Genomic DNA, 24,401 nt, shown 5'->3' with positions numbered 1-24,401 from the left:
TATGATCTACCCATAGGGAATGAATGAGATTGTCTTTATTGTAATAGCTGCAACAAAAGCAATTATTTCTATTTGAGCCATTAGCAATATTAGATTCTAGCTGTTGTCTGTATTTCAGCTATTAACTCCACCTTTCGATAAAACTTTAGATAAATTAAATGTTGAATTTGAGTTTTAGTTCTGTTTGACTTTCTATAAGTTCCTGAATTGGGTTTCAGTTATGTCTCCCACCAATTTTGAATGCAAACATTTTTACTTATTTTTACTTACCATGAATATGCATACCCAAGCTAGAACTTTTAAAAAGATATATGCATATGAGTAAGAGACTTTGATAGGAAATTTCCATTGCTTGTGCTGAGAACATTTGAGATGTTTCAGTCCTTTTTGTTTGATGAATTTTTGGCACGGAGGCTTGTAACTTTTCTCCATGGTTGACTTCACTTGATTGCACTTGTGAGTGGTCTTTACAGGAAATTGTTCTGCTCAATATATACCCTTTTTGTGGTACCGGACTGGGAAGTACAACTAATAGAGGTTTGTTTGTTTCTCTGTTTTGTATGAGGTGACTCCTTCAAAGGTTTGTGGTACCATTCTATGGTGGGTTAACCTTGGCTACCAGATGCCCACCAGGCTGCTCTATCATGCCCCCTCCTCAACAGGACAGGGGCAGAAAATATGTAGAAAAAGCTCACAGATGAAGATAAGGAAAAGGAGATCACTCACTAGTTATTCTCATATGCAAAGCAGACTCAACTTGGAGAAATTAATTAAATTTACTGCCACTTAAATTAGAATAGAATAGTTAAAATAAGAACAAATCTAAATCAGCACCTTGCCCTCACACTGCAGTCCCTCTATCAAAACTTTACTACCTAAACCCAATACACATTCACAGTACAAACTGAAGGTTTGCACTGAGACTTAAATCACAGTATGATTCCCATGTTTCTGTCCCCTTCAAGATGTGTTGCTGTCCATCAAGGTAGGCTGACATCAGTTAGTGACCTCTCTGCTTTCTTTTGGAACAGATGGCTTACCCTCTGTGGGATTAAAAAGAGCAGATTTCTATGCTGGATGCAAGGATATCCTTTCTGAGTAACTACTGAAAGGAAGAACCAAAGCAGGGGCAAGTTAATTTGAAGTCCTCAGTCCCTTCCTATGATTGCAATCATCTTGCTATTTGAGAATAATAATTTTTTTCTTTTTGTAAGCTCTGACACTGAGCTTAGTTTTATGAGGGAAGGATGAGCATGATGTTTTCATTGTATTTTTATAGATTAGTTGATTTTTTTCCTTCTTATATGTATTACTATGTCTTTATAATGGTCTTGGCCTGTCATACTTTCTTTCAGGCTATGTAGAACATATTCATCTCCATATCTGTAAAAGTAAAAAAAAGAAAAAGTTACTAGAGCAGAGGAGCACAAAAATATTTTAGGGTTTTCCTAATGTAGTTCCTTTGAAAGTAGAAAAATATGTTGATTTTGAGGCAATACTTTGCCTAATACAGCTGAGAATAGTATTTGACTTCTTTGCAACAAGGGCATATTGCTGGCTCACGTTCAACCTGGTGTCCACAAGAACTCCCACATACAGTTCTGCAGAGCTGAACTGCACCCTCTATGTGCAGGTATATGGGGTAGTTCCTGCCCAGAGGGTTGACTTTGCACCTCCCTTTGTTGAACTTCATGAAGTTCTTAATGGTCCATTTCTCCAGCCTGTTGATGTCCCTTTTCATGGCAGCATAAGCTTTTGGCATATTAACCACTACTCTCTTTTTGGTGTTGTGGCAAACTGGTTGAGACTTCCAGATAACCAATAAAGATGTTAAAGTAGACTTGTCCCAATACTGACCCCTGAGATACATTGTGAGTTATTGGCCTCTACGCAAGTAGACTTTGTGTCATGGATAACCATCCTTTTGGCCCAGACTTTCATCCAGTTTTCAATCCACTTTGCTGTCTTCTCAGCCCACAGGTCAACAGTTTGTCTGTTAATACCTTGACAATGCCGAAGGCCTGCATGAAACCCAGGCAGACGATATCTTCTTCTTTTGTCCACCAATGAGTCATTGAGTGATACAAGTCTATCAAACTTTGTCAAGCATGACTTCCCCTTTTGTAAAGCCGTGCTGACCACTCCTGATGATATTCTTGTCCTTAATTTACCAGGAATTTTTTTCTGGATAAGCTGCTCCATGGTAGCAGTAATACTAAATAAAATTATACCTATTATAAATAATTTAAATTAAATGATAGCTAAGTCTTAAAGATGGATTCAATATATTTTCCTTCTGAAACTATTCTTCTATAACCACATGCATGTTCACACAGTTATTTTGATGAAGGGACCTACAATTCTGTGGAAAATTATGGAGGTAAAGCCGATCAATCAGACAACAGCATTCCATTAGCTTGTACCATCAGATATAAATTCACTTATTGGGAAGTATTCTGACATCCTCAGCACAAAAGCAATTAAACATCCTGAGGGCATGTTAGGACACCCAGATATAAACAGGATGTGTTTTCTTCCCCTTGCCTAGTTTCACTTCTACCAGTGAAGAAGGCAACGAGACATCATTAGCAATCTTTAGGTGCCTTTTTCTGGGTAGAGTAAATGGTGAGAAATGGAGAAAGTAGGTATATTGTGGATATTTTTCAGTGAGGTGGATTTCTTGCTGTTGATAGTATGTTAGGATCATTCATGCCATGTTTTTTTGCAAGATGATGTCAGCAGAAATAGATTTTTTTCTAGACCGATAACCAATATCGTGGCACTAGAGAGGTGCCCAGAATTTTCAAGTTCAAGCTTTTCTTCTCTTGCTATCCTCTAGGTACAAATGCCATTCCTACAACATGTCAAAGTTAGTTACTAACTAGTCATTTCCTTCAATGTCTAGATCAAAATTTTTGTCTTCTTTTTCCAGTAGCCTAATAAAAGTAAGTGAAATTAACTTAAAGTACAACTACTAGTAATTTTTAGAAGTAGAGTGGGAAGCATTTGCAAATATTTAGATATTTAATGTGAGAAAAAAATGGAAAATCCAATCTGAAATGATTATCTAAAGGTTAATATTCTGATTGCCAAGATAAAACAGTTATCTAACAGTTTTTATTATTTGGAACATGATAAACAGAAACTTCAGTAAAAGACAATGTGTTTGCTTAATGATTTGTTTGCACCCATTTACTTCCCTTTGATGAAATATTGAAAGTATTGTAGAGTGCTGTATTGCTCTGAATAATCAATCTCAGAAATTTTTATTGTGAATTCAGATTGACACAATATGAGACATACTTCTATGCAAACAGAAAACCATAACATGAAAAATAAAAATACACTCTCTTTATGCTGTTAATTTAATGTATTCGTTCTCAGGACAAGGGAGTACTATCCATTTGTTTTTAACTGTTGTTTCTTCAAAAAAAAGGATGCTAAATGATATAATAATATAATAAATTTATGTGACTTAAGTACATATCACTTGTCCCTGGCATACATATCCATATATAAATGCCTAGTGAGACTTTATGGACAAGAGAAATAGGTACTTCTAAGCTGTGGTTGGTATAGTGTGAGCTATCTACTTCTTGGTGAATTACACTCTAGACAGGTTTTTTCACTGGTTTTGAAGAAGCCTACATCAAATATAGTTGTTTGCACTGTAGATGTCTACCCTTATACATGATGAATCCTATTTCCGAGAAAGGGACGCAGCAGTAAAGTGACTTTCCATTTCAACTGGTGAGCATTTTCCCTCTGTAATTGTCTTGCAGCTTTATGTGTCTCCTACTGTTTTCTCTAATTTTCTGTGAATCTCTAAGTATTCTTCTTTTTTACCCTCCCTCCCACTTTTTTTATCCCCTCCAATACTCTTAAGATTTAATTAAATTTGAAGCAACAGAAGGGCTTAAGATTTAGGCTGTTTCATTTTGGGTTATGTTTTGTTCATATAATATTTAAACTGCAAAAGAACCAAATAAACTATTGTTATGTTACACAATAGTTCTTGGATATGTTACATTCTTGGATGTTTTAATTCTTATTTATTCCTTAATATTATCTAATATATACCTCATTTAAGCTGTATCTTGGCTTAATACTTAACTACTCTTCTAAGGAGAAAAGATTCATAAGGCCTTTAGAAACTTCACTATTATTTTACTGGTAGAAAGTTCCATTTTATGGAGTGAAAATATTACTATACATCTGAAAATATTTTTAGTTATGATTGCATTGGAAGAGTCAGGATAACAGATGCACATATAGAAGTACATGCAACTTTATATCTTTACACTTACCCTTCAGAAGCGGCTCTGAAGATCATATACCATTACATACCATTCTGCTTTGTATGTTTTGAAATTTTTAAAAGTTAAGTACTTCACCTGGAACACTACTTTCCTTGAAAAATCTTCAGGGAGTTAATTTCATTCGGAACTAGATATACATATTGAACAACTGTCTGGAAAACCTGTTGTCTGGAACACATCCTTCTGAGCATGTGCTCCCTCTAAAAGCTGTAGGAAGTTCTCGATGTAGTCCTTAACAATTCAATAAAAACTTTTACCATTTTACTTCTGAGCTGGAGTTTTGCCCAAGGAGTAGGTTCTGAAGCATATATTCCAAGGCACAGAAAGAAGGTACACCTGCTGAAATTTGTTAGAAATTAGATCTTAGCTCCCATTGATTCCTTGGACAAGTTCTTACAAAATAATTGGAGGCCAAAGTACATAATTATAATTTTCAGAAAGTTATTTTTCAAATAGGACTTTTTTTTTCCTGTAGAGATTGAATAATAATTATTAGTGTTACTGCCTTTTGTTATGATTTGCTTCTGAGTTTATAACTACAATTTAAATCAGACATTCAAAGCTGTTCATTGCATTTGGGTTTATAAGCAGCAAGAGCAGACCAGGATGCAAGAAAGACTGCTGCTTTCTGTTAAGCGACTTTTGGTTTGTTATTTTTAGTGAATAAAGAGTGCACAGGTGATCATATTTTATTTTGAATAATTTGGGTTTTTATATAGTGTGTGTATGTGGAGGAAAAGACAAGATTCCTTTTTCCTTCTATTAGTGTATAGGGACATATTTAATAATATCCTCTGAAACAAAATTCAAGGTATTATTAGCCTGTATCAGAGCAATTGTAGTAGTCTGATACCTGCTGGATATATCGCAAATGCAGCTAGAAAGGTACAAAACTTCTAGGGACTACTGAATATCTCTTTCTGAAGAAGAAAATGGTAGTATATATTGTATTGCCTAATTCTAAGTAAATATATTCTTCTCTGTTCTGAAGCCATACAGATGCATATCTGATATCATTAGTTGACTCATGATGCGTGAAATGATAGATCAAGACTGGTGGCAAACTGTCTGAGATGGAATCTTTGAAATTGCCTTCTTTTGCCTTACAGGACCCACTTTTGATAGTATAATCCTTTTTATCCAGAATCTTGTAGCTCAGGCATATCACTGGTGAAATATTTTTGTTCATAGTATGTCCCCTGATGTTATACCTGGTCATTTGAAAATATGTTGTGGTCCCTCATTTTTCTATACAGCTTTGAGTGAGACTCTGGGGCAGTGGATAAATACAATAAATACATAAATACATTATAGCATGATCACTGTTTATATGGATCAATAAAACCCATGGATCTTCTTTCATTTATATCAATCTTGCTCTGGGAAACTGGAAAAACAGACTTTACTGGAATGTATAGATGAAGAAGGAGTATCTCTTCTTGTGCTTTTGATTACTATGCATCTACTACCCAGATCAATAGCACATTTGAGTAATGTTAGTCTGGTGTAAAAATATGATAGATCATCACAATTTCCCCTGAAGTGTTTATTCTTATGAACAATGAACTAAAATGTAGAATTACCCTAAGGTTAAACACTAATGTTAAACTGATTCAAGGATACCACCCAACTGTAGTTTGCCATTTATAGCTTTTACAGAAAAATGAAAAAAGACAGACTGTTAGATGACTGGTGTAAGTAGAACTTTGTAAAGTTTATTAAAAAGTTTAAAGTTATTTACTCATCTTACCTAAATTTTAGATTTTATTTTGAAAGGTTTTTAACTCAAATTTAAATGCTGGTGTCATCAAAACACCTTTTCAGTATTCTAAAGGGAATAGTCAATATAATAAGCACTGCAAGTTCAACTGACTTTGAATGTGATCAAACTAAAGCTGACTTTGTAAAACAAGGACCCTGAAAACATAGCCTTAAGACTTCTTATTTTCTTGCTTGTTGGCATATTTGGAAGGATTTCAAATATATTTTGTATTGTAAATTGTGTGTGTATTTTGCATGTCAAAGGATGAATTTCCAAAAAGTATTGTAGGGTTTATTTTTTACAGTTGCAACATGTAAATGCTTGTATCGTGCATATGTAGTAAATTAGTTTTCTTTCTCTTGCCTGTTGGATATTCACCCCTCTTCTGCTTCTGTATGTTGTTTTTGCTCTATTTGTGCAAATTCCTTTAAAACTAAATGTCTTCTATAAGAGTTGAAAAGCATATTTGTTAAATAAATGGCAAATTTGCTTTACTAACTCCAAAGTTTGTGCTGTAAATCATGTTAGGTTGTGTTAACCTACCTATTAATTGTTACGTACAGCTTGCTTACCTTTTAATGACCTGGAGTTTTGAAATACTTCACTGATACTATAGAGTTATAGATAACTATTCGTAGCTGTTTTTAACCCTCTTCCAGCAGGGGTATGCGTGGTAAACAAAATGATTAACTGTCTCAAAGAATAATGTTTTACTATTTACTCTTTGTAAAATATGCTTCTATTTGGTGATTGCTGTTTCTCATTTTGATTTACTACTGTCAGTTTTGCACAAAGATGAACCATTTTCTAATTTTCAGTTGAATCAGAAACTTCTAAGAAATCCTGGTAATAGAACCACAGGAATAAGATTATCAAATGCTGATATTACAAATTTCTTATAGCCAGTTGCTATAATGTATTTTATTTTTTATATATATGTGGCTAGCACAGGTCTTCCCCGTGAGAACATTCTTCTGTGTTTTAAAAACAAAGATAAAGTTTGGATGTTATTGAAACAGTGTCTCGAGATTTAGACAGTTCAGGCCTGGCCAATCAGGCCTAGGGGGAGGTTTCTGGCTGACCAATCTGGGCGACCTCTGAAAAGTCTATATATATTGAAATCAAAATAATAAACTTTTTCTTTCTTGTCACACTGAGAACTCGAATCTTTTCTCTGCTAGCGGCTCAACAGCGACATATATACTTAAATTTTTGAAGTTATTAATGACATCATTGCTTCTTGTTGTCTTAAAAATGTGGCTGTTTCACAGAATATGATACAAGACAAATGTAGACTAGTCTATGCACCTGTGCTTTTTACAACTATACTTTTTCATACTTATCCCATTATCACAGTGTTAGGTGTGTTACTAAGAGAGTGAGACAAAAATCTTGTAATTAAACATCCTCTTCTGAAAAATATTAATGGAGAAAAACCAAATTATAAACTGTTATTTTTGTACATCTGTTTTGGTTAAAAATAAACAAAAAAACCCTTTCTATATCTCAGAAAAGTGAGATATATCAGATTACAACAGAATCACCAATAATTTGGGGATCCACTAGACACTAGAGGAAAGATTGAAGCTGAAGCCTATGATTTGAAGAAAAAAATCAAATTTAGTTATTTTTCATGTTCCATGGTATTCCATAATGACTCAGATATTTTTCAAGGAGTTCTCTTATTTATTGGTGAGCATTATTAAAAAAGAATTACAAGATCTTATGTTTCGGCAGTGAAATAAAGAAAACCATTTTTTCATCATTCCTTATTAAAAAAACCATATTTTGAAACTTATATTTTCCTTAACGTGGATCTTCTCTCTGATGAAATACACATCACGTGGAGATATGTTGATTGTGTTAAAGAAAAGTGGTTTTAGCTTTCTGACACAATTTACAAAGACAAGTACTTCAGTTACAGAAAGACAGATGCCTTGTGTCAATCTGGTGGTACTTAACTAATATGAAATACCTAGAAGGATATTAATTTAAAGAAATCTTACTGTTTCACTTTAAAAAAATCTGATGATGAGATTAGATTTCTTAATGTGTTTAGTGGAAAACAGTATTAAGATTTCTGAGTATGAATTAGTTATACAATTTTTATACTCTTGGTTTTCTTCCTAATATGAATGTAATATTGATGGTTTTGCTGCAGTGTTATTTCAAAAATGTGTTTTACTGTTAATAAATGAAATCTATTTACAAGCAGAATTCAAGACTAACAAAATTTGCCCATGTTTTCTTGTGGAATCTGTTCTGTTCTGACGTAAGTGCACATCTAATTGCACAGAGTTGAAAAGCAGACCAAAAATGACTGCTTTTTTTGTTTGGTTGGTTTGGTTGTTGGTTGGTTTTTTTCTTTTTTTTGTTTGTTTTTTTTTTCCTTTTGTTTTTGTTTGCTTGGTTTTTTAAAGTAGTGAATGAAATATGTGTCAGTCTTAAATCTAGTCATGGATTTCAGTTTAACTTCTTATGCCTGGTCTTACAAATTTTGTGGCTAGAACAGCACAAACTATCCAGAATATTTATTTTGAACCAAGAAGATTAAGAAGATTTATGTGTGGTTTTCTCTTCCTTACTCAATTAGAGCAAATCAGCTGCTTGCCTACACAATTTTTCGTGTCCTTTCCATCTGCGCCCTCTTAATTCTCTGTACTTGATTGCAGTCCCTGGGGTATGGCACACACATATACATGTACAAACACATTTATATATGTGAATATGCCACCAAACTGGCTCTTCCTTGGTGTACTTTTATCACCATTTAGAGCTGGAAAGGAAAGTGTTTCTCCTCCCTTTGAAACAAGTTGCAATCCTTGGAACATAATGCCAGTTTTCCAATTTGCCTGTAGTGGCTTTTGCTCATAGAAACATGTCCTTCAATTACCAGAACCCCAGTGTAACAAAGTAATATGAGCTTTCAAGGACATGACATTAATCCATCAGAATGCCATCCACATCTTTAAACACAAATACTCTCAGTTCTCAATTATAACTGCAATAAAAGGCAATTTATTACAGTAATAAAAATTCCTATGTATAAGTATTCTGTCATTTTTATCTGTCTGAAATTCTGAGGTATTAAAGACAGAGTTACCATGACTAATACACGGGTAGAAACAAAATGCCCTTCCTCTTCCTCTTCCTCTTCCTCTTCCTCTTCCTCTTCCTCTTCCTCTTCCTCTTCCTCTTCCTCTTCCTCTTCCTCTTCCCCTTCCCCTTCCCCTTCCCCTTCCCCTTCCTTTTCTTTTCCTGGTAATGCAGTAGTTTTCTTAAAATGCAGCTGAAATTGTTATCCTTCAGCAGAAATATACATACAGCCATTTAATTTACAGGAGATTAAAAATGGCCATGATTCTGATATTTGTATTTTACTCCAGTTCATGAAATAAGAAAATTACTTTTACCTTTGATGCCTCTTTATCCTACTTGAGCCAGATTATAGATGTCAGGAGTAAATTATATTCTTCACCTTCACTGCATTTACTCAGTGAGGTACAATTATTTAGTTGGTATTTGAAGACAGTGGTATTGCACAAAATGCAATTAGTTATCTTGCCCTTTAAGTATATAGTAATCAAAATGTAATGCAATTACCCAGAGCTGTAATAAACATGTAACAACTACATAAATAAGTGAAATTATGGTGCTTTGAGGAGGTCAGCAGATGATACCTAAAGTTATTGTAATTCATATTTTATGAACCAAATCTTTGGGGTCAATTGCACTAATTTATTGTGAAATATGCTAAATTTACATGCAGTTATTAATTGGAAGATCTCTTTTATTTACACTGATGAAAAGCTTAATTTACAGACTCACCTCTCAAGTATATTTATTTATTTCTTAAATTTACTTATTTTATTTCCTAGGTTATTCAGATAAATTTTGAAGAATTTGATCTGGAGATTGGCTATGACACCCTGACAATTGGTGATGGAGGAGAAGTGGGTGATCCTAAAACTGTGCTTCAAGTGTAAGTCTTTTGCATTTACCGTTTGTATGCACTGAAGAATGTCATTAATGTGTTTTGATGAGACTAAATAATTATTAGAATCAGGTAAATCTGAAAAAGAACTAACCTTACTGAGCTTCTAAAATTCTAAAGGTGAGAGTTTAAATGTTTACTGTTCCGAAGTCAGAAGGAGATGAGCTAGACATCACCTAAGAAAAAGATGAGCTGGAATCAGATGTTTGAAAGACATGATGTGGACATTCACGTGTAGACATGTGCATTTTAGGGACTCTTTTGCTTGCTCCCTTTGTAACTGTATTCTCAAATTAAAAGTGTATAAGAACACAGTTGAAAGTAGAGAAATGGACAACTTCTGCACAAACTTTTGCAATCTCTTAGCAAGGTTAACACGGCAAAAAATGTACAATAGCATTTTAATCTTAAATTGCTTATTGACTATAATAGATAACTCAAAAGAGCAAGTTAACATATTGAAGAAAATGACTACAGAGAAAGGCTGAATGGGGTGTTACCTAAGCAACATATTGCAAACTGGCACTGATTATTGAATAAGATTTTTATCATTCACAGACATTCTTCTAGTGTATGAGCCCAGATATATAATATTCTTAACAATCATTGATTAATTTCAGAATCTATATTTCTCAAATACTTAGCTTGTGGTAATAATACTAACTGCCTCAAGAAGACAAATTCAGAATTTTATTACTTAGTTTGTAAAATTTTCAAGACAGTGTTATAAGTCAGTGATTCTGTTTCTTTCCTAGTCACTTGAAAATATGCAGAACATCGTAATTACTTACAGTTCATCATTTCATGTAACTCTAGTTCTAGTCTGAATAAATCAATATTATGTAGGAGAAATTAATATCTCTTAAAGTACGTTGTATTTATTTTTTCAAATCTGACTCAGTTTTATGAAAAAAAAAAAAGGATTTAATGCTTAGAAACCATAATTTGCCTGTAAGGGATAGTCTACTATTTAGAAAATATTTTTAAAGGCAAAAAAAGATGTAGGTGTTAGTTTTAAATAAACTGACCTTTCAGCAAGTAACTGATGTTATCATTAGTTCAAATGAGTTAGAAATTGAAACACAAGTAAGAGTGTGATGCAAGTTTAGTACAAAATATATTTAATCATAAACCAAATAAATAATAAAATTAAGATTTCTTAGAATGATATTCCATGCAGTATATTTATTGCAAAAGTGTGAAAACAATTTTATATATTGTAGTTTTCCATACTTCACATAAAAATTCTATCAAGAATTAGTTTCATTTGAGTACCCTAACCTCTTCTTCTGTCCTCATTAATATTAGTAATTGCATAACTTTGAACAGAGCATACATTTTTTCCAAGATTTACAGTTTTTTGTAATGAATTTCCCTTTAGATTTATCCTTCAGAGGATAGATTATCTGACCTATTTTTAACTGGTTTTGTAATCATTCTTTCTGTTTTCCTCTATTTTCTTTAATATCTTTATCAATGGTCTGGACAAGGGGTTCGAGTGCACCCTGAGTCAGTTTACAGATGATTCTAAGTTGGACAGGAGTATTGGTCTGCTGGAGGGTAAACACAGAGGTGAAGCTCCTGGGTCTGTGGCTCTCTGGATCTTCCTTCCTCTGCTTTTTAAAAACAGGAGTCATGTTTCTCTCCCTCAAGTAGCCAGGGGGCTCACGTGACTATCGTGACTTTTCAAATAATGGAGAGTGGCCTGGCAACAACATCAACCAATTTCCTTAGGATTCTGGTATGCATGTCATCAGGCCCCAAAGACTTGTGACTTTTCAGTTTCATCAAGTAGTCTTGAACCTGCTCTTGCTTAAAGTGTGAGTGACCTCTCTCCCCCAACTCCTATGTAGAGGATTGAGGACTTGAGAGAAGTGGAAAGCCTGACTGCCAGTGAGGACTGAGGCAAAGAACTCACTGAAGTACCTCAGCCTTCTCCATATCCATTGTCACCAGTTCTCCACTCTCACTTACTGGGGGGAAACACTCTCTTTGGCCCTTTTTTCTGACCAATGTCAGAAGGATTGGACATTGTTCCAGTGTCAAGCGTTGGAAGAGGATGCCCAGGGTGGTGGTGGAGTCACCATCCCTGGAGGTGTTCAGATGTGTAAATGGTGTGTTTAAGCATGTGGTTTAGTGGTGGACTCAGCAGTGTTGATTTAACTGTTTACTTGATGATCTTAAAGGTCTTTTCCAACCTAAATATCTGATTCTAGGATTATTATCAATGGAAAGACCAGGATTTGGCCAGGTATTTCAGGCGCAATTGCTTCAGGAAAATGCAGTCTCTTACTGGACTGTAGATGAGTTAATTGCTAATACTAATAAATTTGAGAAATGGGGAAGTACTATAATGTCTACTTTTTAAGCAGTACCAGTCATTCAAAAATATTGTTGATAATGCTGGAATTCAGTTTCAGCTGTTCTTAGATTCCTAATGTATATGGAATATCCTCTCATGTGAAAAGAACCTTTAATAAGTGCAAATTCACCAGGTCTTATTAAAGTTTAACTAAAGTATTGTTACTGAATTACAGTAACACGTTGAGGCAAAGTGAAATAATACTTTAAATTTTGAGTAATGTAGTAGAACAGTCTGTCCAGTTTGTGTTTCATTGAAGATGTTAGAATTTTATAAAAATATTTCTGATGATGTACCTTAGGTTGGGGAGAAATGATGGAATGACATTATTAAAATTGTCACAAATATAAAGAATTCTGAATTTTTTTTTAAAATTAAAACAGTTAATTAGAATTGTCAAGTGTTAATATATGATAAAAGAATCTGTTTTGTAAATAACTAGGTAAATAAGTTTAAAGAATTATTATTGTGAAGATCCTGGAAAAGCAAATAAATTTACCTCATTCATTTGTGGGGGTTTAATATTAGGTAACATTATATAATAAGCCACAGATGTATTATTTTTGTTTACCAGTGGAATGATTTTTCCATGATAAAAGTATCAATGGCAAAGTTAGTAGGATTAAAATGCGTTAAAAAATTACATGGAAGATGGAACATAATTGAGTACTGTAAAAACCATGTAAATCTTTTCTCCTGTGAGCCATGCAGACTTTGTCTGAGATATGATCCATAGCAAATAAATCAGCTGCTGTAGCATTTAATTTTTGGATTTTAAATTTTAAGATAATTATCTTTCCCCCAGAAAATTGCTGAAGAACATTGGTTTAAATATGTCTGGTTTACATGTTAGTAATGTGAAAACATTTATATTCCAATTTATCAGAATTAATCAGGAAACCTATCCAAGTGTTTAATCTACTAGTTTTACTGAGCACTGCTTGATAGGAAGGTTCATAAGCAAAAGCTCTAGTTAAGTGGCATTTCAATAGAATTATGCTCCCTAAATTGATAATTACACTCCTGATTATTCCTATTCTGCTGATATTAATCAGAGAAGTAGCTAAACTCCAAAGGCTTTTCAGTACTTGTCATTAAGTTGCCCTGCTTGCCTATAATTCTGAGCCTGTACATCCATGCACCCAGCAATGTGATAGTCTGCTCCAGCCTGGTGAGCCTGGCACCCAAATGAACTTAAACATGAGTTAGCTATATTTTTTTTTCAGTCTGTTTGACAAGATGATTACTATGAAGACATTCTTAGGGCTTTCCTATGGAGCTACAATGCAAGGTGGAGCAGGGTTAAGTGTTATTAGCAAGGGATAGAGGGGAAGAAGGAAAAGAAATGGTGGGTTCCCCTTCATACATCAGTCACAGCACTTTTCCAGGATGTTTGGAAGTTTGCTTTCAGCAGCTTGGTCTGACAGTTGCTGCAGGAGACTTTTAATGCAATATCCATCTGGACACTGGTTCCTGTAACAGGCATTTGGAAAATCCACTGTACGAGAAATGAAACTCAGTCTTTTAGTATGCTTGCTGTGTTGAGCGGGCATGTGACTAATCTCTCATATTGCAGACTGTCTTCAGCAAATGGAGAATGTTACAGTCTTCTGAATGTCCTCAAACCAGTCTTCAGTGTACACTCTCAGGGGGAGAATATATATCACCAGTACGTGGGAGGAGTAGTTCTGGAGTTGTAGAGGAAGAGGTGGAAAACACCGTGCTGAGTGTTGTAACCGTTAAGCTGTTTAATAAAAAGGGAGACATCATAATCACATACTTCCATTTCTACTGCTGACAGTGTTCACTATTCAGCTCTTGAAAGGGAAAGTGCACTCCCAGGAGAGGAATCTAAGTACTGAATCCAGGGTAGAGGAAGCCGCATAAACCCCCAGGAGAGAAAGAAAAATTCTCCACTGCAGAGTTTCATTCTTATCTTAAATAGCTTCCTTCAAATAATATTGTGTTCTCTGGAACTTATTGCTCTGTGTGGCCCCTTCCCAAATGTTTTACAGGGATCCCTAAGAACTTAAAAAATAGAGTAATAAGTAATTTTTGTGCTCTGTTGAATTTTTTTTTTCAAAATGCATTTTCAAATGGATTTTTTTCTTCCTGTACTATTTAATTGGAAAGTAGTGCTTGTTAAAACTATGGATTTTAAAAATAATGTATTTAAAATTAATTTTAGAAAATGGAAATTGCAAAAATGTTCATGGATGTTTATTATAATAAACATTATTCATTATTCTGTCTGACACAACAGAGATATCAATATTCTCAATGTACTTAATATTCAAAATATGTACTCTCAGTCACCAGTGACAATTACAAAACTCTGTTAGCCATTACATCAGTGTTGTTTCTCAGGAACATCCTGTTAATCTACTAATTTGGCAAAGACTGAACTCACTGAAGACACTTTCTCTTAGTGCAGGAATGAGCAGTTAATATGTTATTTTGGCCAGGCATTTACTTGTTCAGTTCTGGCAAGAGTCTTTCTAGTAGCTCCATCTGTGAACACAGATGTGGGAAACAGACTTGAATTTTTCCCACAGCAGAGTATTTAATACAGAAGGAAGCTAAAAAAGACCAGAGGGAAGAACTAAAATTAACTGTAAAATACATTTAAAATAGTCCATTTCAAGTTTCAGCTAGCTTTAAAGAATGATTAGGACTTCAAAAAATGAACGACTTTCACTCTTATACAGTCTTGTGCTTATGATCCACTTGAAACTGGAAACTTTGTAGCATTTCATTTCAGATAATAAACTATAACCAAATTTAAGACAAAATTTTGGGGAAAAATGCAATAAAACATAAAACTGCAGCTTTCACAACTTTTTCTTTTTGCTATTACACTGTACATTCAGCAAATAGAATCAGCATTTAGGATTGCACTGATTTGCAAATTTTTTGCAAACAAAATTCTAAAAAAAGGAAAAAGGGAATATCAAGTTTAGTTCTTTCTAGTTAATTAGCACCCTGAAACATTAGAAAGTTTTAAAGTTGTGACATTTGTCAGTTTTATTAATGAAGGAATAGACATCAGTTGAGTCTTGTCAGGCTGTCTTCCCATTGTTGTAGAAGAGGTGATGAGGGGAGGTGGGAGAGTGCAGGGAACACATGGACTTTCACTACAATGTTGCTATTTAAAAATAACAGCTTTCTCTTAAATATGCAAGGCATGTATTCAAAAGTGGGTAGCTGCCTACCAGAAAAATCAAAGAATCACTGTAATGCCTCATTATCGGCTTCTAGTGCCATTTATGTCTTCATGTACCTGAGTAATGGACACAGGACTGCCAGATAAGGTTAAGGATTAGGGAAGTTGCATGTCTTTCTGGACCAGCAAGTGAAAGTGAGATGAAATAGTTCAATACAACATGAACAGTAGCTGCATGTGTTCATAGACTACTATCAAATTTGCAGTCATTACAAACATGAGAATTGTCTTCACTGGTCAGCCTGTAAATAACTAATTTTGTGTGAGCTGATGCAATGAATTTAAAAGCAAACATTAAGAAAAATGCTTAATAGTTATTTAGATTTCTTACAAAAAAGAAAAAAAAATCTAGTTACTTAATGCTTAATGGCTTCACAGAATTTTTTTTCTATCTATAGGTTAACCGGGAGCTTTGTACCAGACTTAATTGTGAGCATGAGCAATCAGATGTGGTTGCATCTTCAAACGGATGAAAGTGTGGGCTCAATTGGTTTCAAGGTTAACTACAAAGGTAATGATACATGATTGGAAGGAAATGTAATGGTGTACCAAAAATTAGGCCAATATTATGAAATGTTTTTCTTTCCTATTAGTGGATGCATTCTGTTTCCAGTTCTGTCAGCTTTGAAAAGAGGAAAATGAAGCTGAACTGAAAAAAAAAAAAAAAGGAAAAAGAATTGTTCTTTTAAAGGTCTTATGCCACATGAAATTGCACACATTTTGTTAGATGTGTTGTTAGAGTGGTTGGGTTTTGGCATATAGCTTTACTCTTACTTTCTGTTATTTAATATTGACAGCTATTAAAATGAAATAATTCTGTGATTATTTAAAGGCAAATGAGTAAAAGAAATTACTAGTTCCTACATCCTTTTGAAAATTAATGCCTATCACAACATAAAAAAACACTGCAAGTGAAGTATTTGAATTATTGCTAAATTTTGAGCCAAGACAAAGAAAAACCTAATAATGTTGTTCTTTATGGTCTTAAAGTGCATAATGTACAATGTGAACCATCTGTTGCTATTTGATACTTCTGGAAGAACATGCAATTTTTATAGAACGTGAGCAGCAAAATCAAAAAAGCTAAAGTACAACATGTATATACATATATATGCATTTCTGTATTATTACAGAATTAGTTATATTTGTTATTTTTATACTACATTTAACATAGAAGCATGTCTTTCTTACAAGAACTTTATTACTTTCATGGTTTCTGTCTAGCACCCAAACCAGATAATAGAAAGTATGATGATTCATCAGAAAAGGAGAGAGGAGAGGCAAAAGTTAAACCAGTGAGTGTGGGTATTAAAAATGAAGCTGAATTTGCTGAACATGAGCAGATGGAGTGAACAAGTGCAGTGGGAATAAACCTTCACATTGTGACTTGCTGGGTTTTTTTCTGTCCATAACTTTCCTGTAGCTGTCCATGCATATTTAGCCCCACAGTCGTATGGTATGAGTGCACTTGTGCACTGGATATTCAGATCTAGTGGACTAAGATAGGAAGATCATACCACTTTTTTCATATTAATCATGAAGACCTAGGATTTCCACATTCCAGCTGTTGAAAGGGGCAAGAGAATGATTAGTATAAACACGTTTAAGAATTTGCTAATACAGCAAAACTAGAACCGTAATTGAGTGGAAAATTATGAGTTTTAGATCTGAACTCTAATTTGCAGAGTTCAAGTTGTCAATTCTTTTATTTACATGATTCTTTCCTGATAAAATTAATTTTACTTGCAACAGTTTTAGTTTGCAGAAGGCAGAGGATTATTGTCTATTCTTATATGCTATGTCTTCTTTTATTCATGAGTTACATTTATTCTTAGAAACTATAGTTCTGCAAGAATAAATTAATTGAATATGAATAGGTAGAAGGGTACAGAAAGGGTGAACATTCACAACAGCATCTCCATATAATCAACTTTGTGATTGCATGCCTAGATATTGAATCTGCTTCTTTCTTGCCCTACAGTAGTACTTTACATGAGTTCTTAAATAGCACTTGAATGAAGCAAGTCCTCAATGGATAGGTGCTCCATGCTGGTGGTGGTGGAGGTGCTTGCCTTTTTTTTTTCCCCTTTGTTTTGGTTAGGGTTTCTTTTGTGGGTTCCCCCCACCCCCCACCTCACCCCCAATTTAGAATATGGGTTAATTTTTTAAGCTAAGTTGCCTTGAATTTGATCCCTGAGAGGATGTGTTCATCAGACATATCAGAAATTGGGCAATGCTCATAAAATAAAATGGAAAGTGTAGCACGGGTGAGTCAGGTTTCAAGGGGTTGTTATTTCGGTTGTTTTTAAAACTTTGTGTTTAAGTCCTTTCTAGTAATGATAGTAGGCTCTGAAAACAGATGTGTAAATGGGTAATATTTTGGATTAGCAGCTGTTCTGCAATTTAAGTTTTGGAATTTAAGAATTGGAAGTTCAGAGAAAGTCCAGTGAGGTAAACTGATTATTTGCGTTAGAACAGTGTGTTCAGGGCTGTTACATACCACTGAATTATTTACTAGAATCAAAAAATTGCAAAGAATTTTCTCTTTTCAGAGAATTTTCAGAAATACTGAAGAGAGTGATGATTTCTAGAAGTCAGGGTCAAAGGACATTTCAGCTTAAGTTAATTCATAAATTCCTTAGAATGTATGCCTAACTTGCTTGTGCATCTCTTGACTGGATCAAATGTATTCCCTTAACTTGACCCCTTCCACCTCACAAATTCCACTGTCCACTTAGACACCTAACTAGGTCTGATACCGTATCTGTTTATACATATATTTATTATGTGTTTAGGTCTTGTAAGTTTCTGCTTACATAAAAGATACAATTGCATTAGTATTTTACATTAGCAGTTTGATTTTTGAACTGAATCTTCTGTTCATTCTCACTGCCCATGTTTTAGTTTTCATCATGGAGCAGTCTTGCAAGGCACAAATTACTTGTTTGAGGTAATTCATAAAATGCATCAGGAGATAGCATCAGGAATAGCATTCCTTCTGTGCTCCAGCTGCTAATGGGCATTTCTCAGGAGCTTGTAAAGCTTTTCCAGAGTACAACCACTGAAACACAATGAAATGTATATAGGTAGTATGTGCACTGTATCTTTTATTGTTTCACTTTACAGATATGCTTATGTTGGAGTTAATTACTTGATATTTTACTTGATAACAGTATTTACTAGCAGCTAAAATACTTTACTACTAAAATATTTTGATACCTAAATATCTGCTTCTGTGCTTCTCAGACTCAACTAACTAGAGGCAGTGTAGATACACGTGGCTCATGCCATCGAAATTCATAAAAAAACCCTCTTCAATCTAAGTGACATTTGGGTCTGATTCTGGCAGACATTTTTAAGATTATGTATTTTTCTAAGATCTACATGGAATATGACAGGAGGAAAAAAAGATTCTGGAATGTCATCACCCAGTGGCCTTTACCCATTGTCCCCCAAAATTGTATAGTTGCTTAAAATGCGAGATAGAAGGTCACCTCCCTTCTGACTGGGATAGGACTGAATATGCCACACCAGTTTCAGTGATAGAAATAGGCAAATAAATTTTTAAATACATCTGCATTTATCAGTTTTTTGCTGAGTAATTCTTTTAAATTTATGTTAGTACTGGAGCTAACAGTTGATCCTGTTAAATATCTGTTATTTGAGAGAATCTAGTAAGCTTTTGTGAAATAATAAAAATCTTTGTCTACTTGTATATTAAGGTGCTGCTTATGGATTATTTTACGGCTTTAATAGCTAGAGACCATTATAAATATTTAAGTATTAAAATAGATTTAAATATTTGTGAGACCATTTTAAAGTAAATAAATTTTCACTGTTGATGTTTTGAAATACCTTTGCTAGTATCCCATAAAATAAACTACTTAAAATAGTAGATTCATGAATGTCAGGATTGGGCAGGACAGAAATACAAGCGCTGCCTCGTTACAGATATATTTTATCTATTTTCCACTGTAGTATAAACAGTTCTGGGTTTTTTCATGCTTCAAATGTATGTGTAGCATTATTAAGTAAGAAGATGGAATATTTAGAAATCTAAAATTTCAAGTGAATTATTTTCACATCATAATTTTGGGGATTATTTGAAAACCATAATCCTTTCTTTAGATATTAGATCAGACTTTGGTGCTTGTGTAATTACCAAGTAAAACAAATAAATAATGGATTATTTGCAGACTTTCCACATCAATACTATGAAAAGAAACCACAAATTAATAGTTTTAACTGTTGACACGTTGTGTGAATACTTAGGATCATACAATATTTCACGCAATGGTGCCACATTGACACAGTTGCACTGCTATTCTCAAAGCCATGGTGAAGAGGAAAGAAGTATCTATCTAAACAATAGTAGAGAAACAATCTACAACATATTCAAGCACTAGAACTGAATGGGCTTCATCTACAATTGCATGAAAAACAGCTGTACAAAATATGAGACAAACAAAATCACAGTACAACCTTCAAAGGAACTCACTTTTGTGAGATAAGATTTTGAATAATTGTGAATTTATTTTGATTTACAAAAAAACTTTGAGAATCTAGCAGTGGAATATTACAGTTCTTGGAAAATTATACTTGAGAATTTTGAGTGCAATATCTTCCATATACACTTGTTTCCTTTTGTAACTTTGGACATATATGAAAGATTAAATATGAGATATGCCTTACAGACTTCTTCAACATAATACAGGATTTGTAGGATTAGTAAATAATGTAAATAATTATGGTGCAGATTATTAGCAAAAATTACTTTAGGTAATGAAATCAGTAACGTGAATACAATACAAAACAATTCCCTATCAGTGTCATCTGGGAAAGCTGACTTCTCTTTAGGTCAGATTTGAGTCTTCTGAGACAGAGGAAACTAACCTCAGGGAAGTCTAGCTCTGTTTGGTCCTGATATTCTGGACCCTCAATTTCTGTACTATGGTCAAATGTGAAGGAAATTTTTCTCTTTTAGTGCATCTGTTTTATTTTTCTCTCGTCTTTAAAACCTCTTAAATCAATAGGTTCTCCTGAACTATCAGAAGGACCTACTATGTTCTCCTACTTTGTCTCCTATCAGGACAAAATCTGTTTATTAATACATCAGACATACTTCAATCTAGTTGTGTAAGAAAATAAAGTTGAAGAAGGTTACAGTGACAGAAGTGCAATGATAGGTTGTAGAAGAGAATTATTTAGGATGCCAGGCTAGATACCAGTGTAGGTAAAAAGTGAATTTGAAGGAAAGTAGACTTGCTTATTCAATTCTCTGCATTGATGATCTAATTTTAGGATATGGGATTTGCACTCTGACACCCAGTATTTCAGAAGATTTCTTTTTGCTTAAAGCATGATGTTCATCTTGCTTCATCCACTATGGTTTATGTTCCTGAGTGTTCGTTTGGGATACTAGTACAGCCTGGAGTAGCTGTCTGGATTTTGTGAACCACATTTTATTGTATTTTTCTAGCAGTAAGCACTGAGTTTCAGACACATTTGAGGGTTTTTGTCACAGATAGCACAGAGATATTTTTCCATAACTAACTGCCCAACAGCCATTGCTTTTCTATTAGTGACAGAATGCTGAATTGGTGACAGAATACCTATCTGAATTAGGTAGATAGTTTAATCCATTGTTAGTCCTCTCAATATGTCTAGAAACATAGCACAGACTTCAGGAAGATCTCATCTTGGCAAACTGTTAGAGTAGCTTATTTATGAAATGCAGGCCTTCATGTTCATTGTACCAAGAAAAATATAGCTTTAATTCTTGCTGTTCTTATTATTTGCCAATTTAAAAAAACAAACAAACAAAAAACCAACCAAACAAAACAACAACAATAACAACAACAACAAAAACCCAAAAAAAGCAAAAAAACAAAACCAAAACAGCTCAGTGAGATTGTGGACAGTTTCATTGGGTAGTTTCGGGTTTCACAAGACTGTTGGTGTGTTTCTTCAGTTAAATACGATGTAATTCTCCTTTTGCAAGAAAGAGGCAAGTAAAGCTTTTCTGCTTGCTGCACATCAAAATCAGGAGTTAAATCTATGACACATTTCTCCACTCTGAACTGTTCAGTTTTATAAATTTCAGTATATATTCTCTTGTGGTATTTTAAGTGTTTTGGTGATTTCTGTTGCCCTTCCACACACTCTTCTCTGTGTTTCTGATCATATTCTTTTTCTCTTTGTGTGTTTTGTAGTGCATAAACTAGACAGGATCATATAAATTATTTATTTAATTGGATTCTACCCCCAGTTCTATTCCTTGTGCATCCTAACTTCATTTTGCAGAAAGAATGACGAGCAGAGATTCACACTAATGGTGAAAATCCCTGCAAATTATTTTAATCCTTTTAACTCTCATGATTAGTTCAAATTCTTAAAAGCAAATACTGCTTTGTATTTAAAAAAATTAAACACTTCTTTTTGTGCAACACCACCGACCAACAGTTTACTAATACAGGAAGAATTTCTCTGTAGTGATCCCATGTCTGCTGAAAGTTACTAGCAAGTTTTATAATTCAAGATGATTTCTATTTCAGATATCTCTTGAACATATTGAGCATCCATTTCAGAAACATTGGCACTTTCTCTTGTTAACTTAATGCCAAGACAGTAATTGGTGTATTTTACTCTTGTATTCTTCCTTCTTTGTTGGTCTCAAGTCACTACTGACTTTTTCTGACCTTACTCAGTCAGTATTATCCAAATAAGTTAGTAATATTTTAATCTAATTCTCAAACTATGTATTCAACATAAAATTTCCTGTTTGTAATCCCTAGATTATAGAAATATGAGTACAGTTGTACAGAAGCATAATAAAAATTCATTTTACTGCATACAATATAAGGGAAGGAGGGCAAGCAATGATAGAATGATACTTCTATGAAATGTTTTCTTACTCCCTAACTGTTTGTTGCACAGACTTCCTAAATCCAGTGTATTTAGAGTAAGTAAAACTTGACTGATTTTTCATCCATGATTTCATCTGTTATTCCTCTCAAGCCCACATATAATTTTAATATTCTAAGTATTTTATGGCTAGAACATTTCAGTGAAGAAGTATTTCCTTTTGTTCACTGTAGTTCCACTAGATTCATCTGATGCCTTTTCTTTTTTTTCCTAGAAAATACAATGTATTTAATCTTCCATATTACTGCTTACTCAGTTTTGCAGGCCCTTTTTTTATTTCTTCACAGGTAATTGTCCTCATTACTGTTTTGTGTAAGCTATCATCAGCAAGCTTTGTCATTTCACTGCTTGCCTTGTTTTCTATCTGATAATACTTTGTCAAACAATAACTTTAACTACCCTGACATCTGCTGGACAAGCAACATGGCAAAGCACAAACAGCCCAGGAGGATCCTGAAAAACATTGATGGCAACGTCCTGACACAGGTACTGGAGGACCCCGCAAGGAATGGTGTACTGCTTGACCTCATACTAACAAATTGGGAAGGACTTTTTGGAGATGTGAAGACTGGGGGCAGCCTTGGCTGTAGTGACCATGTGGAGTTCATTATTGGGTGAGGAGGACGCAGGACAGCAAGTAGAATTACAATCATTGACTTCAGGAGAGATGACTTTCATCCTTTCAGGGATATTCTTTTAAGAATCCCATGGAAGAAGACCCCACAGAAAAATGGGGTCCGAGAGTTGTTGTTGATATCCAAGAGTCACTTCCAACCCTGCACATGAATGAAGCATCCTAACAAAAAAGAAATCTGACAGAGGGGACCAGGATTGTGTGTGGAAAAGTAAAGAACTCCTGTCATTACTGAAGCATAAGAAGGAAATGCACAGGAGATGAAAGCAGGGATGGAAGCAGCCACTTGGAATGAATATAGAGAGATTGTCAAAGTAAGTTGAAATGAGACCAACAAGTCATGGGCCCATCTGGAATTAGGTCTGGCCAAGGATGTTAAAGAGAAGGGCTTCTTAAATACATCAGTAACAGAATAAAAACAAAAGGATAATGTGGGCCCATAAGTAAGTGGAGGGTGGACCCTGGTAACAGAGAATGCAGAGAAGGCAGAGTTCTCAAATACCTTCTTTGCATTGGTCTCCACTGACATGACCATCCCTCAGGGTTCTCTGACACAGACCAGGGTAAAGGGGTCTTGGAAGGAAGACTTTTCATTGGTGAAGGAGGATTGGGTTGGACAGCACCTAAGCAAACCTGACATCCACAAGTCCATGGGCTCTGACAGGATGCATCCACAAGTGCTGAGAGAGCTTCTGGACATCATAGTGAGGTGACTCACAGTCATCTTTGCAAGGTCATGGCAATCAGGAGAGATGCCTGGGGACTTGGAAAATGCAAATTTCACCCTGTCCTTCAAAATGGGCAAGAAGTGGGACATAGGGAACTATTGGCCAGTCAGCCTCACTTCAGTCCCTGGAAAGGTGATGGAGCACCTCATTCTGGAGGCCATCTCTTTCCATATGGATGACAAGAAGTATTATATTAGAAATATCCAGGATGGATTCACTAAAGGTAGATCAAGCTTGACCAAACAGATTGCCTTCTAAAGTGAAACAACTACCTGGATCAGTGAGGGAAGAGTGGTGGATATTGTCTGCCTTGACTTCAGCAAGACTTTTGACACTGTCTGTCACAAAATCCTCATAGACAAAATCAGAAAGTGTTGACTGGATGAGTGGGCAGTGAGGTGGATTGAGAAGTGGTTGAATGGGAGACCCAGTACTGTTTAACTTATTCATCAATT

The 24,401-nt window shown here is 34.5% G+C and overlaps 1 protein-coding gene across 1 annotated transcript in view; it reads left to right on the top strand.

Moving 5' to 3' along the window:
• CSMD3 (CUB and Sushi multiple domains 3) overlaps positions 1 to 24,401 on the top strand; it is a 596,977-nt gene that overhangs the window by 279,786 nt on the left and 292,790 nt on the right. Inside the window, exons 12-13 of the mRNA XM_085053430.1 lie at positions 9,960 to 10,063; positions 16,059 to 16,171. Coding sequence (XP_084909556.1) covers positions 9,960 to 10,063; positions 16,059 to 16,171 — 217 coding nt within the window. The remainder of the gene's footprint in view (positions 1 to 9,959; positions 10,064 to 16,058; positions 16,172 to 24,401) is intronic.

The sequence above is a fragment of the Lichenostomus cassidix genome, chromosome 2, assembly GCF_008360975.1.
Source record: "Lichenostomus cassidix isolate B80296 chromosome 2, HeHo_3.0, whole genome shotgun sequence".
Classification (NCBI taxonomy): domain Eukaryota; kingdom Metazoa; phylum Chordata; class Aves; order Passeriformes; family Meliphagidae; genus Lichenostomus; species Lichenostomus cassidix.
Note: the sequence above shows the minus strand (reverse complement) of the source record. Positions and strands in the feature narration are given on the sequence as shown.